The sequence below is a fragment of the Syzygium oleosum genome, unplaced genomic scaffold (genome assembly GCF_021117445.2).
Source record: "Syzygium oleosum isolate NSW1041296 unplaced genomic scaffold, Sole_v2.1 Sole_v2.11, whole genome shotgun sequence".
Taxonomy (NCBI): Eukaryota; Viridiplantae; Streptophyta; class Magnoliopsida; order Myrtales; family Myrtaceae; genus Syzygium; species Syzygium oleosum.
The window spans coordinates 11,578,118-11,595,796 of NW_026607495.1; the positions used below are offsets into that span (position 1 = coordinate 11,578,118).

The following is a 17,679-nucleotide window of genomic DNA, read 5'->3' on the forward strand; positions in this document are numbered from 1 at the left end:
CCATTTAACACCAATCGATTTCTTGTCCTTCGGAAGATCAGCAAGCTCCCATGTTTGACTTTTCTCGATGGCTTCAATTTCTTCGTTCATGGCTTTTTTCCACTTTTCTTCTTTGGCCGCATCATCATAAGTAAGTAGTTCATAATCTGCAAGAAGACATATAAGATGAAACTCTTCGGTAGCTTCGTAAATTTCAGACAATCTTCTTGATCTTGGCACTAGCGGTTCATCGACACTATTTGAAGAGGATGGTGTTGATGAACTTGAAGAAGATGTTGGAGAAGAAGGTGAAGGTTGATGCTTCAACTCCGTTTGATCGGAATCACCACGAACATTTGCTTCTTCTTTTAGATTTTTTTCCCACATTCCATCTTCATCGAACTTGACATCTCTACTTACATACACTTTCAAAGTGTTAGGGTCAAATAATCGATAGGTTTTGAATGATGAGTCATACCCGATAAAGATGAGCGCTTTTTGCTCTTGTCTTCAAGTTTCGATCTTTTTTGGTCCGGGACATGAGCATAGGCAATGCTTCCGAAAATTCTCAAGTGCGAAACACTTGGTGTTCTCCCAGTCCATGCCTCTTGTGGAGTTACGCCTTCGAGTTCATATGTGGGACATCTATTTTGAAGATAGTCGGCACACGAAAACAGCTTCAGCATAAAGTTCCTTGGACAAATTTTTGCTCTTCAACATGCTTTGAACCATATCAAGAATGGTTTTATTTTTCCGTTCAACCACACCGTTTTGTTGAGGAGAATACGGGGCCGTCAAGAAACGTCGAATACCATTATTTTCACAGAATTTGTTGAATATAACTAAGGTGAATTCTCCACTACGATCAGTCCTCAAAGCCTTGATAAAATAGCCGCTTTTCTTTTCAGCAAGGTTCTTGAATTGTTTGAAAGTATCAAACACTTCTGTCTTTTCTTTCAAAAAATACACCCAAGTTTTCAGAGTAAAATTATCAATAAAAGTAACAAAATATCGATGATTACCATATGAGTGAGGATTGATCGGGCCACACAAATCAGAATGAATAAACTCAAGTGGCTTCTTCACTCGATAAGTCGCCTCCTTCGGAAAGCTAGTTCTGGAATGTTTGCCAATAATACACCCTTCACATAATTGATCGGGATGATCAATATGTGGTAAGCCATAAACCATATTCTTGCGAGAAAGCAAATTGAGTCCGCCAAAATTGAGATGGCCGAACCTCAAATGCCACAACCATGAAGGATCATCTACGCACGCCTTTAAATATCGAGACATCTCACTCTTTATATTAAGAATAAACATCCTGTTTTTCGACATCTTCACATTTGCAATCAGTTTATTATTTCGATCTCTCAACATAAGATTAAGATCTCTCATATGAACAGTATAACCTTTCTCTAGAAGTTATCCCAAACTCAAGATATTGCTTGACATTTTTGGAACATAATAAATATTGGTAATAAACTGACGTGCACAATTATTTAAGCGAATCAAAATTGTACCTTTCCCTTCAACAAGAATTTTAGAGTTATCACCGAACGAGACAGTCCCTTTAATTGTCTTATCTAACTTGGCAAACATCTCCTTTCTCCCGCACATGTGATTGCTTGCGCCGGTATCCAAATACCACGTATCGCTTTGACCTTTTTCATATTTTTTGAATGCCAATAAGAGAACTTGATCAGCATCATTTACCAAGTTCGCCTTTTCGTCTGCTCTGCTACTTTCTTTGTTCCAGCAGTTAGAAGCATAATGGCCAAGTTTATTGCAATGATAACATCGAATTTTAGATTTATCATACCTTTGGCTTGTCGAGTTCTTTCCTTTTCCACAAACACCTCTTTGGTACTAGTATCCTCCATCACTTCGAGTAGGATCTACTCTACTTTGTCCATGACCTCTTCCTCGAAAGTGATCTCGGCCACGACCTCGATCACGATCTTGATTTGTCCCGCGATTTTGTACGGCATCTCTTCTTTGCTCCTTCTCATCTTGAATGGTCAATTGCGTTTGGAGAACTTCCTCCACCGGTTCAATCTTTTTCTTTCTAAACCTTTCTTCATGGGCTTGTAATGAACCCATAAGTTCATCGACCGTCATGACATCCAAGTCTTTGGATTCTTCAATTGCAACCGCAATATGATCATACTTCTTGTCTAAAGACCGAAGTATTTTCTCAACAACACGAACATCGGAAACGTCTTCTCCGTTTCTTTTCATCTGATTAACAATTGCCAAAATTCTCGTGAAATAATCAGCAATCGATTCAGATTCTTTCATATGAATTGCCTCAAATTTGCCTCTCAAGGTTTGAAGGCGAATCTTCTGAACTTTCTGAACTCCTTGATGTGTGTTTTGAAGAATCTCCCATGTTTCTTTAGCGGTAGTGGCGTTCGAAACTTTTTCGAACATGGAATCATCTAACGCTTAATAGATGGTTAACATGGCATATTGATCTTTCGTTCGAACCTTCTCCAAGGCATTCCTCTGGTTCTGGTTCAACGTGACTTCATCCTCTAGCTCATCATAGCCAGTTTTAACAAGTTCCCACACACCGTAGGCGCCGAGTAGAGCTTTCATTCTAACAGCCCAGTTACCATAATTTTCTTTGGTAAGACGAGGGCATTAAAGAGGAAGCTGATTGTTCGTTGAGGCCATGATCACGAACTGTAGGCTCTGATACCAATTTGTTGAGCGTCAGAGACGCGGCAACAACTTGATTTGATGAAAGAAATTTTTGAAGATGAAACAATCGCAACTCGCGCAAAGAAAAGAAGACGATAGATAGAATTTTCTACCTCAATATATTTCACTCAGATTTCACTCTTATGAAAAAATTACAAAACTCCCCTATTTAAAGAAAAGTTACGTGACCCTTATATTTCCTAAAATATAACTAGAAAGAATATTTCACAATATCTCATTTTATCTCTTAATATCTAACCATATCTCTTAATATCTCACCATATATCTAAAAGAATAATTATTTCACCTAAAAACACAAAAAATCAAAATATGAAAATACGAACAGACTCAAAAAGGAAACAAGTACCAACAAATTTGGTTTAATTTCTAACATAGTCAACGCATAGACTCAACAGATTGCACAGCAAGAGCTAATAAAATCAACCTTTGCAAAAATGAGGCCTCCCCAGGTCTTCACTTCGTCGTCCTCTTCGCAGTTGCACTATAATCGACATGAGCAATCGGACCATCCGAATAAGAGGTCTTCAACAACACCTCCAGGACTCCAGACGCCTGGTTCGATAGAGAGATCGGGTTGGATTACGCTTCGGATGCTTTGCAAGCTGCCACTGAGTTCGTCCTCAAGACATTTGGTCAAAGCGAGACTGGGGGAGAGGCTACGATATCATTCTGCTGGTGGTCGAGAGCTTTCGCGCAAATGGCAGACCCTTCGCCATCGCAACCACCAATGGAAGCCAGACCTTCATGAATGCGGACTACCTCCAGACATTCCCCGGCAACGTGACGGACGTGTTCACGGGGATCCTATACTTCACAAGCGGCCTGTTCTGGGAATGGAAAGGGAATGGCAGCACCCCAGTGGGCCTCATAACAGTGATCTCCGACTACATTAGGCTAACTGCTGGATGGGCATACAAGGGCTGGCCTCGCAGAGGCTTGGGGTCGACAGGGGATGATGGGTACACAGTCACGGCGAACTTCTTAGAGTATTGTGAAGGGCTCCGACGAGGGTTCATGTCGGACCTCAACGCCATGATGATCGACTCATACGGTGATGCGTACTTTGTGGAGCTAGTTGGGAAGTCTGTGAACGAACTGTGGGAGGACTATAAGTTAGAGTATATAACCCCTAGACCAGCACCAGCACAAACCGTCGGTCACTAAATCATGTTAATACAGAAGAAGACTATACTTGAGGTTGGTTTCTTATGTACAAATAAATCAACTGTCCGATAAATTGTGTCCAGTGAGTGCAAATGGGGAAGGAGTTTCTGTTTGAAGTTTGTAATGTCTAATGATTGGCTCGTTCAGTGTTGCGCTTGCACGGCTAGTCAAAGTGACTTTTTACTTTGTCTCGTCTTTTCTCTTCTTTCATCCTTTGTTGGTGTAGAATTCGAGCATGACCTCCTTTTCCACAAACGTCCTGGTTAAAGTGTCCTTTAATGATCACTTGTCACCTCCAAGTTCGTTTGGGTGAATTTGTTTTTTGGTTGGTTAACTTTGGGCTTTGCTTTTTATCTCCTAGATTTTGTTCTGTATAGTAAAACCGAACATTCGACGCAATATCGATATCTTGAGTAGAGTCACTGAGATGAATATGCATTTTAGACACACAGAATAGAGCTGAAAATAAGGAACTTAGGCAATTCAATTGAGCGAGAAATAATCTGCGATCTGATATTTACCAAAAATTTGCAGATATAGTCGTCAACTTTATTAAATCGAACATATTTCATTGTTTGCATCGATGACAAACCTTATATGCAGTCAACGGATAGACTCGAGATAGCACAGCAAGAGCTAATAAAATCATCCTTGGCAAAAATGAGGCCTACTCATCTCTTTCTCTTTCACCATCCTCTTCGTGGTTGCTCTCAAACCAACACAGGCAATCCGAGAATTGCAATGCGAGGTCTTTGACAGCACTTCCAGGATTCCAAAAAACCGGTTCAGGGAGGAGGTCGGGACAGAGTACGGTGCGGACGCATTTGCTAGCTGCCGCCAAGTTCGTCCTCAAGACATTCGGTCAAAGCGAGAGACCGGGGAGAGATTACGATTTTGTGCCGGTGGTTGTCGAGATCTTCGTCGCCAACGGCAGACCCTTCGCCATCACAATCAATAACAGACACCGGATCCACGTGAATGCGGACTACCTCCAGACATTCCATTCCCCAGCAACGTGTGGGGATCCTATACTTCACGAGCGGCCTAGTCTGGGAATGGGCGGGCAATGACAACACCTCAATGGGCCCCGTATCCAGGATCACTAACTACTGGGGCTGTCAACGGTTTGGATTTTCAGGAAAATCGAACCGAACCGAACCGAACCATTTGGGTGTGTATTAGATTTGAACCGAACTGCGACCCGAACTGAAGACCCGGTTTGGCTCGGTTCAGTTTTTCGGTTTTCTTTTTTGTAATATTGAGAAGACGTTTAGTGAAAAAGGAGAGAGATTGTGTAAATTGTAATATTAAGAAGATGGGCAATTTTCAATTTGAATGAATTAACTGAACCGAAACTATATGAACCGGAATTTAAAAAAAAACAGTTATTTTTCATTCTCCGAACTAAAAATGCACAAAATTTCGTTTCGATTTTCCAGTTCGGTTGTAACACCCTTACTAACTACATTCGGCTAACCGCCGGATGGGGATACAAGGGTTGGCCTCGAAGAGGTTCAAGATTTAGATGGGATGAAGGGTATGTAGTCATGGCGAACTTCTTAGAGTATTTCAAAGGGCTCCAAAGAGGGTTCATGTCGAACCTCAATGTTGAGGTTGTCCCACATAGGTTGAGGAATGGCGTGGTGGTCGATTTATAAATGTGAGAACAATTCTCATCCTTTGAGCTAATTTTTGAGGTACAAGAGGCCCAAGATCACCTAACACTGGTATCAGAGTTCAAGTTGCCAACAAGTTTGGACTCAATAGTCACACGAAAGAAAAACGAGTTGTCGTGGCTTCGACCTAGGGCCCGATATGTGAGGGGGAGATTGTTGAGATTGTCCCACATCGATTGTGGAATGGGTTGGTGGTCAATTTATAAGTGTGAGAGAAAGTCTTATTGCGAAAGCCAAGCGATTAAACAATAAAATTGACAGAACAATAAAATAAATTAGACAACAGATTTATGTGTTTTGGTCGTAGTGACCTACATTCATGGGAACAACAGTACGAAATTTTATTATAGATCAAGCAATACAATAGAGATTACAACCACACTCGAGTCACTCACTCAAATACTCTAAGTTGTTTCCTAAATCCCAATTACACCAAATAGCTTACTCAATATTTAGCCCTAATTACTTATGAAATAATTTCTCAATCTTACGAAGGAATTATACATAAATCTTATTATAAGATTTAATTGCTATAAATACTTGAACTTTTAGTGTAATTTTACAAACAAAATCCACGAGAATAACCCACACGCCAAGCACTCGCTTAGAAAGGGCACTTCAAGAATCTCACGCGGCTGCCAAGACTTCCACAAAACAGAGTATATATATGTGTGGAGACCCCTTGCCGAAACCAACTCAAAAATTGATTTTTATATCTTGTTTTTAATTTCCTTTTCTGACACAAAGTCAGACTTCTCCAGCTTGAACTCCAACGTAGAAAAGGAAATCACTTGGCCTCAGTAACAATTCGGTCAACAGGTCACGGATCCGGTTTCTTCCACGAGACTAATAATTAATTAATTTCGAATTGAGTTTCGTCTATCGAGCTCAAAATCGAGATATATTTTAACAAGTCTTAATTTTTGAGTTAGCTTTTAGAGTAATAGAGACTCAAGATTACTCAACACTCAATACCATGATGATCGATTTTTATAGATGGGTACTTCGTGGAGCTAGTTGGGAAGTCTGTAAATGAATTGTGGGAGGACTATGCAAACGTTGGACAAGCACCAGCACCAAGCTTGGCGTACTAAATGATGCTATTGCATAAGAAGACTATATATGAAGTTGGTTTCTTATTTAGATAATAAGTTATTGTTTAATAAATCGTTTTGAGCAAGTGCAAACGAGGAAATAGATTCTATTTGAAATTTGTAATGTCTAATGATTGGCTCGTTCATTGTAGCATTTGCATGGCCCATCAAAGTGAATTTACTTTTCTGTTGGTGAACTTTGGGCTTTGTTTTTGGCCCCTATTCTGTATCATAAACTGAACTTGCGACATCATATCGATGGTTTAACTTAGATTTACCGACTTGAATATGCATTTCAGGCATTTAGAATGGCGTGACTGATAGCAAATCTCGTTATTGTCAAGAATCCATGATTTTGATTTTCTTTCGTAAAGAAGGCCCTTTTCTGGTGAGTAGAACGAAGTTTATAGGGCTTGCGGTGGCCATACAATGAAGTCAAATGACAGCCGTGGTGATGAGATTGATGAAATTTAGAGAGTTTCGTAGTGGTTAATGCAAAGCGCCGAAAGTTTAGTGGCAAAGCAATATCAATAGACATTCTCCATTTCTTTCTTTTTTTAATCAATTCCACTTTATGATTTTATCGTTAGTGCATGCCCATCTTCTTCCTTCAAAGGAATTTCTTTAAAGTTCGAAAGTTGGAAACTTCTTTATCAGATTTCCAGCGAATTTGTCCTCTTTGTTTGAGTGATTGTATGTACATCGCAGCTACTTAATTAATCTCGATTAAGAAGGATGCATTAGCTTCCATTTTATGTATACATAGTGGGCATTCAATCAGACTCTTGAACAATAGTACCCCGGTTAAATCGAAATGATTTTAAGATTGTGAACTTAATTGATCTCGATTTTGTTTGGTTGTGAACTCAGATGACATCTTTCAACTTAGAAGGCTAGAAATAAAGAAGGGAGGGCAAATTTGTAACATCCTGAATTTCGACCAATTTCCGGGATCCGACGAAGTGGATATTATTTCTCATTTGATTTTAGTACGTCTCGCCCGGAGCTGGCTCCTCGCAGGATACTGACCAATAGGAAAGGCTAATTAGGAAAACGGTATGTGGACCGGGGACCCGATTGCGAATCGGGCGCCGATTCCGAGAAACGGCAGGGAAGTATTTTGGGCCAGTGTGGACCGATTCTAGGAAGGTGACGGATTTGGTTTGGCCAACGATGTACGATCGGATCGCAGGTGATTCCGCTCGACCGAGAGTGGGCGTGGCAAATAAATCCCGAACCTAAACCGAACGATCGTGACCCCTGGAATAATCAATAATTCCTTGCGCTATCCCGGTAATCGAGACCGTCACGACTCGAGTGACCCTAGGTCGATACGCGTAACCCCTAAACAGCCACTCGTCAGTAAGAGGCTCTAAAATTCTGAATTGAGCAATTTTGATCGCCAAATTGGACCCGAACTTCGATGTCGAAATTCTATAGGTGTTTGCGACTATTTTGCAAGGCCAACGTCATTTTGGTGTGGCCACATACATTTGGGGCTAGTCCAGCTGAAAATTGAAATTTCGGCCGAAATTGAAAAAAAATTACGATTTTACCCCTTTGGACTCTGACGTCGATTTTCGAGGCCGTATGACATTATTTTTCGAGGCCGATGCCATTTTAGGGTGGCCATGCATATTTGGAGTGTGTACGGTCGAAAAATGGAATTTCGACTTGGAAGTGAAAAATTTACTATTTTGCCCCCTAGACTTTGAAGCCGATTTTCGAGGGCTTAAAAGGTTATTTTTGCGAACCCGATGTCATATTATGTTGGCCACACACATTTGAGGATGGTACGGTCGAAAAATGGAATTTCGACCCGGGACCGGAAAATTACCGTTTTGCCCTTATGGCCTATTTTTGGGTTCCGAATTTTGGCAATTTTTGGGAAATTATTGTGGATAATTATGAATCAAAATTCAGAATTATTGATTGACCAAAAGGCCCCTTAATTATTGGATGAGAGTGATTAATGGCCATTGGATCAAAGGGCAAAATGGTCCAACGCACTGGATTGCGACACGTGGTGCCACTTTTTGACCCATAAGACCCCTTTGACTCTCTCTCTCCTCCCATTTCTTCCCCCATTAGCCGATCATCTCCCCTCCCACGCCACTTCTTCTCTTTGATTTTCCTCTTGGCTTGGCCGTGAGAGGCCCTCGCCAGAGGAGCGTCGCCGCCGTCGCCGTTTCGCCGATCGTCGCCGCCGTGTGCCGCCGTGAGCTGCCGATCAGCCGATCCCCCTTTCCACTCTAGCCGAGTTAGCCTAGAGTTCGGGTAAGTCACGCCCTAAACTCTATTTAGGATATCGGGTATTAACGGACTCGTTTAGGCGCGGTTTAGGGTAGTTTAGGGGTTGATGGAAGTGATTGTAAATGGATTAGAGGAGAGCTTGATCCCTTGTTGTGTTTATGGATGTTCATGTGGCTGGTGGATGATAGTTTGGACATGGTGAAATGAGTTTTGGCGGTTGAAATTCGGTAGAAATCAACTAGGATTTGAATCCGTGCAGTTTGGTGTGATTCTCGGATTCGTGACTACTGTATCCGTCCGGTTTGCTATTTTTGTGGAGAATTTTGTGGGCCGAATTTGAGGAAGTTTCCTTCATAAAAGTTGCTCCCAACATCTTGACGTATAACATATTTTAAATTTGTAATTTTTGGAGGCCATTTGGTCGCACGAAAGCCCATTTTCAGACCGTATTAAAACTGCCCGGAGCACTGTTCATCCCGACATTCTTGTCTTGCCAAATTTTTATAAAATTTTCCAGAGTTATTTTCAATAAACTTCCTTCACAAAAGTTGTTGGTGACTTTCTTTGCTATGACATATAAAAATTTCAAACCTTTTTAAGGTGATTTGGGTGTTGAAATAAATGTATTTTGAGGACAAAACAGTCTGTTAGAGCGAACTGATTTTGGTCTGATTTCTAGGGACAAAAAGGCATGGTTACAGATTCAACCGGATTTCGTGTTATCATAAGAGATGTTTATCAAGATGTTTTTTATGACATATCCAAAATTTAGAATTTTTGGAGTTTGTTTACTAATTATTTTGATGGGATTTCGGTCACTGTGTAAACTGCCCAGATTTACCCTGATTCTATGGATGTTCATTTTTATGAGCGAGAGATTGTGTGTGACCGCATGCCAAGTATGTGTGGCCGTGTGGCGTGATTGTGTGATGGTAATGTGTGTTGGCGTAAGGCATGTGTGGCGTGGGATTGTGTGGCCGTGTGTGATGTGTGACCGTGTGGAACGAAGGTACGAGAATGTAGGATTGGTTGGAAAAGTGATACCCTGAGGCGTGTTCTTTTATGCAGGGTGAGTCTGTCCTGAGGCGTGTTCGTTTACGCGGGATGATGCCTGGCCCTGACGAGGTCAGAAGACCGTTGGCCTGATGCGTTTTACGCAGGCGTGGTAGAAGGAAAGTTGAGTGTAGGATCCCGTCTTGAGGCATGTTCGTTTACGCGGGACGATGCCGTACCTGACGAGGTGACGATGCCCGGCCCGATGGGGTGACGATGCCTGATGAGGTCAGAAGACCGTTGGCTTGATGCGTTTTACGCGGGCGCGGTAGTGGTGGAAAGGTTGAGAATGAGCTGGACTTGGCTTGACGTGTGAGGATTTCGAAAGTTGATGCATGGCGTGAGTTAGTGTGCGAGTGTGGTTGTATGGTGTGATGTAGTGCTCGATTATGGGGTAAAAAACTGCTAGGCATGGTATGTGACGTGCCCAAGTGGGTTTTGCCTTATAATCGAGGCACGTGCGATTGTGATGCATTGATGCATGTGAATTCATATTACATGCTTTGGTTTTGCGACATGAATGAGGCATCATTGTGGCATGTTGGCTGTATTATTATTTGGCGTGTAGGGAGGTGTATGAAGAATCCCAGGTAGGTCGCGTGAGATTGTTAGTATGAGTGGTTGTTTGTGTCAGGTATGTGTTGTCTGGAGGTACGTGATAGTCTAGGTGGGGTTTAGGGGTGTACTTATTGAGATGTAATCTCAATGTTATTTCAACCAAACATTTCAGAACCCCGGTCTGATCAATAAACCTTCCACCGCCGCCGCAGCGTTTTGCAATACCGTTGTACACCGACATTAACATGGTAGAGTACCCAACAAACGAGCAGGAGACTCAGGAGGATTCAGATTCAGATTCAGAGGACGAAGAATCAGACTCGGAGTGGACGCCAAGTAGAGGGCGTAAGGGCAAGTGTAGGGGTTGTGGAATAGGCTTTTGAAGCGTACTATTTTTGGTGATAGGGTACACAGGTTATCGATCCTTTTTGATATCGGTGGTATATAGTGTGGCGATGCGGTGTGCTAGTATATATGTGGGTTTGTAAATTGTGGATATTATATAAGTTTGAATGAGAAAAGAATTTGTGCAATCTCCCTGATTACCCCAGTTATTATCGTCATGGTATTGGTGGTTTCTGCTGTTGATATAAATCTCTGATAAGTTTAATTTGGGTCGGCGATACCTTAGGATGTCGCATCATTCGACCAGAGAAGTGTGTCGCGCGCTCGAAGGGGTTCAGGGCGTGACAAAATTACGAAATCAAGATTGCAATATAAACAAGGAGTCCCACGCCCACATACACACACAACCAGCCCTTGCTTCTCCTCGTTCAAGCCTAAGAAGCCACGGTTCGGCCTTGTTGTGCCTTGTAGAGTTTGGCCAAGCAAGGAGAGAAGCCCAAAAATTTCACGAGACACCCGAGTCCACCCATCTCTAACTCGTTCTCTAGTTCTTGTTTTAGTTGTTGGGTAAGTAAACTTCCTAATATCGGAAAAAGAAGTTGTGATACGATGTGACACGGTTTGCTTGGACCGTTTGTCGGTCGTTTGGTTGGTTGTAGTTGGTTCATTTTTCGATTTAATCATGTTTTGTGTTTGACGTTTGTTTTGGAGATATAACCGAGACTTGAATGGCAAGGTGCATATGTTATAGCCATGCTTGATGTTTTCGTGTATGAACTTTGCTATTGATCTGCCATCGATGCGGGTGCGGTTAGGGCCGACTTGTGCTAACGGCGATCCCCTCGTCCTCGCTTGATATTAGTAAATTTACTTGCTCAGTCTCCCCGACTCATCCCCCATTATTTTCTTTTTAGGTCCGAAGAATGGCATCTTCCCCGACCCGATTCGGCAACCCCATGGAAATGAGAGCTGAAGTGCTCACCGTGATAGATGCTCCAGAAGGCCGAGCCTACTGTTGGATCACGACGTATATGATGGTCGATGAGGGCCTAACGGACTTGGTGCCTCACCCGTACGTAGCATGGCATGGCTACACTGACGGAGAATGGGTTGGACCCCTACGTGGGTTCAATGGACCTTTTGGCGGTGTAGGCGGGCCGGCTCTGGGGCATGCCACGGGTGGGGTGTAGATCGGCCATACGGACGGGAAGCGGGGAGGAGATGTGGATGGAGTTAGAAGCGAGAAGATGAAGTAGAGGGGATAGGATCACCCAAGCTGAGTTTTGCTATTCATAGTCGGCTAGGAACGGATGAGCCTCTAGAATATGCGTGTGAAATATGTGTTGTTTGCCATGGCCCAAAGGGCTTGTTAAAATATGTTTGCATGCACTGTAAACATAAGGTTTGCTCATGATGCTGCTTGTCTAAATTCCGCTTGTCTAAATTCCACTGTTGTTCTGAATGTGATTATCCCGAGTTTACATTTCCACTTGTGCTTATTAAAAAAGTAACAATGAACGGGACGTCATGTTAATGACTCCGAGGTGGGGGCGTTACACTACGAGTGGAAGTCGTATAAGGAGAATCAAGAATTCAATGTATAGGGATTCAACTTTGTCCTCTCATCCTACTTCACTTTTCCAGCTCTAACAGCGGAAATTAGGCTGGAATCCACAATGCAATCTTTGATATATTGACAAACATATATAGAAGATATAGTACCAAAGCACAACTCCTTACTTAATCGCGAAAAAGCAAAGTTTCATTGAACAACCAATCCACCTCCTTCTTGATTATTTATACCTAATCCGTTCATCACAAATGCGAATTGCCTTACGGTCAAACCATCATAAAAATGCATGATAAGTAGGTTCGTTTGCGTTAGGCAAATTTAAGGTGATCAAGCAGATTAAGAACGCAAAAACAAAATTGATTTACATTGGACATATCAACTCCGTTGTTATCAAGTCACAGACAACCAAAGAAATTTAGTGAGAGAGGGTCGTGATTACTTAGAAAAATTTAAACATTGTTTGGGTTAACTTTTACTTTTTAAATTTTATTTAATTCAAGTACTATGGCACAAGCGATTTGATTTTTCTAAATCTGCAACATTTTATACTTTCACGAAATGCGAATGTGGACATGTAAGTTCACACATAAATTTTTCATGATTTTTGGAAATTTGAATGATATTTTGAAATTTTATGGGAAAAGCAAGAACAACTTTTTGCTTCCACTCAAGAAAATCGGATGGATTAGCTTCCATTTTATTTACGCATGGCGGGTAATCAATCGGACTCTTGAAGAATAGCATGTGGGCTGAATTGACAGGATTGAAAGATTGTGACCTTTAATTGATGCCAATTATGTGGGAAAATTGTCCAAAAAATCATAAATCTATTGTGTGGCTGCCAATTCAATCCTAAGCCTTTCGATTATGACAATTTAGTCATAAATCTATGGTACGACGGCCAATTTAGTCTTAAAAAATTTCATGATTTGCTAATTTATTCTTAAAACTTTTAATGATTTGCCAATGTAGTCTTCCGGGTAGGGTAATTTATGACCACAATTACCTAGAAGGACTAGATTGGCAAAACGTTAAAAGGTTCATGATTGAATTGACACAGTCGAAATATTTGGGACTAAATTGGCCGTCGTACAATAGGTTTAGGACTAAATTAGCACAATTGAATTTAGAACTGAATTGACCGTTGTACAATAGGTTTGAGATTTTTTGGATAATTATCCCTCGATTCTGTTTAGTTGCGAACTCAAATGATATCTTTCAACATAGAATAAAACCACTGTAAGAAAGCAAATAAAACTGAAGCAATCTCTATTATTGTTTCAAGACCATATTTATTTCACGACATTAAAGTAGACACAAGAACAGACACATAACTTAGTACCACTAGCACAACTCAATCAAACCACTCCACTTTTGCACCAGGAACCTTTATTATTGTACTGCTAAGTCGTAAAGCAGCAAACTTATTGGTAATAGCTGATCACACAATTATATTTATATGTTGAGACTTGGGACTATTCGTTCTGATCATCTTCTGGTGGAGGTGGGATGTACGCATCGGCCAAGCTCCAGCTTCCATCGTTCCCATTCTGGATCATGTTCTTGTTCTTGGCCACCCACCACTGCGCCGGAATTTTGTAGTCATCCTTCAGAGCATCCCATCCCTTGTTCACCAGCTCAATCCCGCGTCGGTTACCGAGGTCGAATTTCTTGCTATCGATCCCTTGCGTCCCCGCGACTAAGTGCAGGTACGTCTCTAACTGATGCCCAATTTCCACGGCACCGGTCAGACCTTTTATGAGAGGCCTCAGGTACGGGGACTTGCGCGAGTCGACCATCAGCTGTTCTCCGACGTGGCAATATCTGATTGGAGGGAGTAAGGGAACGATATCAATGGCGTTGGTCACGCGAAGGGCGTGGAGCTTCTTGGACGACGAGAACTTGTTTTTGAAGTTTTCGTCCCCAACCTTGGGGCTGGCGAAGGGGAATGCAGTCACCAAACAGGCTTTCTCGGGGTGGTTGGTGGGCACGTTGTAGCCGTTGGTCACGATGTCCAGCGCGTTGATCGTTGCCAAAGCCGCGCCTAGGCTGTGGCCGACCACTGTTATGCTGATGGTCTCATTTTTGCTGGCATAGGAATCCACTTGCTTCCGGACCTCCCTTAGAACCTGACCAAAGTAATCCATTAATACCAGTATTAATTTGACAAAGTAGTCAAAACATCACGTGCTACATCTTATCATATTTTTAGATTTATATAAATAAAAAAAAGTGAAGGCAATTCGGAGCTTATTCGGAGATAAATTAGCAAGAGCAATCTTTAAATCGAGTGAAAGTTTCGTACCTGGTCTCTGGCACTCTGCCTTGTGTACGGATTTAAAATATCATTCTTCCTGTACAAACTGTAAAAGCCAGAGTGAATCTTAGTATCGGTGTCATCTTTGAAAATGTGGGTCGCCGGGACCAAATCATCTCCAAGATCGTACATGGCCTCCAGGAGATCCATCGTTCCTCTCCAAGCGACCAAAATGTCCCTTCTCCCTAAAGTCTTGCTCCCATCGTCGGTGCTCACCGCGACATACCCGATCCAAGACCTGTCTGGCTGCAACAGAAAGGTCTCGTGCATTGGCACATAGAAGTACTGGGTCACCTTGTACCTGAACGGGTTGTTGGCCGTCTCGAGACCCACTTCAGAGAAGAGCTGGTTCCTCGGGAACAGGGACAGGCCATAGCCCTTCGACTCCGTCTGGCCGTTGTACGCGTCGCCGATGGCTTGGACTCGTTCTCCATAGTGTATGAGGTACATCCGGAGCTCCTCGTCGAGAGGATCCAACATGTTTGTCCAGTTGGTCTCGCCGCTGAGCTCAGTCCATGGCCTTGAGCTGTTGACTGCCATGGTATGTATTTCTCTCTCTCTCTCTCTCTCTCTCCCTGAAAGGCTTGTGGAGACGCAATCTTGCTTCCATGCAATTTATAGACTCTACCTTTTCGTTGTGCCATGCACGATCTTATTACGTGATAAGCTACGTGATAAAGTTGCTTTTGTGTAATATCTAGCACAAGAAACACGCTCCTGTTACAGAATTGATGAGAGGGACCATGCGTGTCTTCAGTAGATAAGAATGTTAATTCCAGTCTCAGAAGACATCTCTTGCTAGCATAGAACGCTAGAAGCTCGAAATTGCATATTAAGAGTTTTCAACACGAAGGGTAATGCAGCTACTAATGAATGGAATGAACCATCCACTTTGTATTGGGTCTCACTCTTTATATAACTGATGAAATTCTATCTTGCCGCATCATTTCGGTAAACAACTTTCCGCAAGAATATAGGTACAATTGTGAGGTGCACCAAATTCACAATGTTAAAACCGTTCATATCTCTATTGGATATTGAAACTTTCCACATCATTTAGTGAGTGAATTTTCAGTAACATTTCTTAGTAAATTTAAAATTTTTCCTTTGGATAAGCCAACTTATCGAGGACCTGCTGATCCACTCTTTTTTCTATTCAAATATCAGCCCTTACTCACGGATCTAAGAATTACCCATTATGATGTTGGCAAAACTAGCGAAGCTAGATCCCCAAGCCCACTTGAGTGCTTAATAGATGGGATGAGAATACACAGAGCAATGTCGGAACGATCAATGGCTACCTAGTCTTCATCCGTGACTTTGTGTTTTCACATCGAAAACTCTTGACACACGAAAAGATGTTAAATGGGTTTCTAAATTACTCTCCGAACAGATACCCCACATATATACATATATAGACTGGTTTAACGAGAAGCCATGAAATATATGTAATTTGTGCTCTGCAAAACGAATCAAATCTATATGCTTTCGTTAAAGTGCATTAACATACTCATTGTTGCACCAACAATAGGATATATCTTAATAATTATTTTTTGTGATTTCTTCTCTATCCACAACAATCCTTTAAACATACTTTGAGAATTCTCATGCAGGGGGCATCATGTAGATGCATAAATCTGTCCTTTCATATCCGTGAAAAATAACATATTATTCCATTATGCAATTTAGTGAATTGACTACCAAATTTCATTATCAAGCATTTGTCGTAGATAATTTTCACACGAGCATTCATCAATGAAAGAATGACTTTTAAAATGTAGCGGGATCCTAGATTATAGTCGTTTATTTGGGATATTTTAGAGAGTTTTGACATGGTGAGCTTGAAGCTAGGCTCGTTAGTGATAACCCGACCTATTTTCTATCTCTTTTTAGAGGCCTTCGTGTCGACCCGTGTCCTCCTCACACACGGCGGTCCATGATGGCCCATGTCCCATTAATGTGAGGGATTCATTTGTCTCTTCTTTAGTGTCAGCTTCGAAGTTGTCTAGAAGAAATTATTAACCTAAATATCTTATGAGGACCATAGTCCTCGGGTACGAGAAAAAGGGACCAATTCAGTGCTGGATTTGTCAATTTGAAATGTCTGACTCCACAACACTCGCAAATTCATATGGACCAATCGTATTTCCACGAGAAAAACGAAGGGAATCGCTATGAGGACCACAGTCCTCGTCCAATTGTTTTTACATTTAGAATAACTATAACAAATTGCAGCAAAACCAATCATATATTGAAGAATTGAACTTTAGGTAGTGTGTCGTGGTTGAATGGTAGAACGATTAGTTCTAATACCATAAATCACGTTCGAATCTTTTCTCACTTAGAGTAATCTGTCATTCTGTGGTTGGAACTTTATGAAATGTATCTAGACGTAACAGTTTGCTTGTATCCGCGACATCAGTATAGCAAAGGGTTAGGATACATCATATTCCAAGAAGAAAAGGATCGTAAATATTAATTACACATCAAGAACACAGAGATCCACACAAATAGAGTTATGATTAAGCTTTAACAAGTACCCTTGACCTTTGTTTTTCACCCCGAATAGAATATATCTCCTTATATAAGTTTATTTGCTTCCATCTCCTGAAATTCTAATTCTAAGTTTAACCTTTCCTATAAAAAATTCGTAGATATTCTTTCTCAGTTCAAGTTCTTTAATTTGATCATTACTAGTAATTAGTGCCACAACCCTCGATTCAATACTCTTCTTCATATTGTCATGTGACATACCCCTCGCTTTTTCTGGCATATACTAAGTTGTACTCAATTTTTTTACTGTTTCAGTTTATATTGCAATCATTTAGATTAATTTGGAATATCCCTTAATTATAATTATAAGTTTTCATTATCAATTACTACTAGACAAGTCATCCCTCTGGCTCTCATTTCTATCTCCTAGCATGTTCTTCTAATTTA

At 41.4% G+C, this 17,679-nt stretch overlaps 1 protein-coding gene across 1 annotated transcript; it reads right to left on the reverse strand.

The window, feature by feature from the left end:
- Positions 1 to 13,667: 13,667 nt before the first annotated feature.
- Positions 13,668 to 15,331, reverse strand: LOC115693769 (phospholipase A1-IIgamma-like). Its single transcript, XM_030620827.2, has 2 exons — positions 14,728 to 15,331; positions 13,668 to 14,551 (listed from the first exon to the last, which is right to left on the reverse strand). The coding sequence occupies exons 1-2, from the start codon at positions 15,277 to 15,279 to the stop codon at positions 13,898 to 13,900; spliced, it is 1,206 nt and encodes a 401-aa protein (XP_030476687.2). The 5' UTR covers positions 15,280 to 15,331; the 3' UTR covers positions 13,668 to 13,897.
- Positions 15,332 to 17,679: the final 2,348 nt, after the last annotated feature.

Excerpts from the sequence above, each read along its gene's own strand:
- LOC115693769 (XM_030620827.2), bottom strand. The coding sequence starts at position 15,279 with ATGGCAGTCAACAGCTCAAGGCCATGGACTGAGCTCAGCGGCGAGACC. Across the intron at positions 14,552-14,727 it reads GGCAGAGTGCCAGAGACCAG|GTTCTAAGGGAGGTCCGGAA; the intron begins GTACGAAACTTT and ends TACTTTGGTCAG.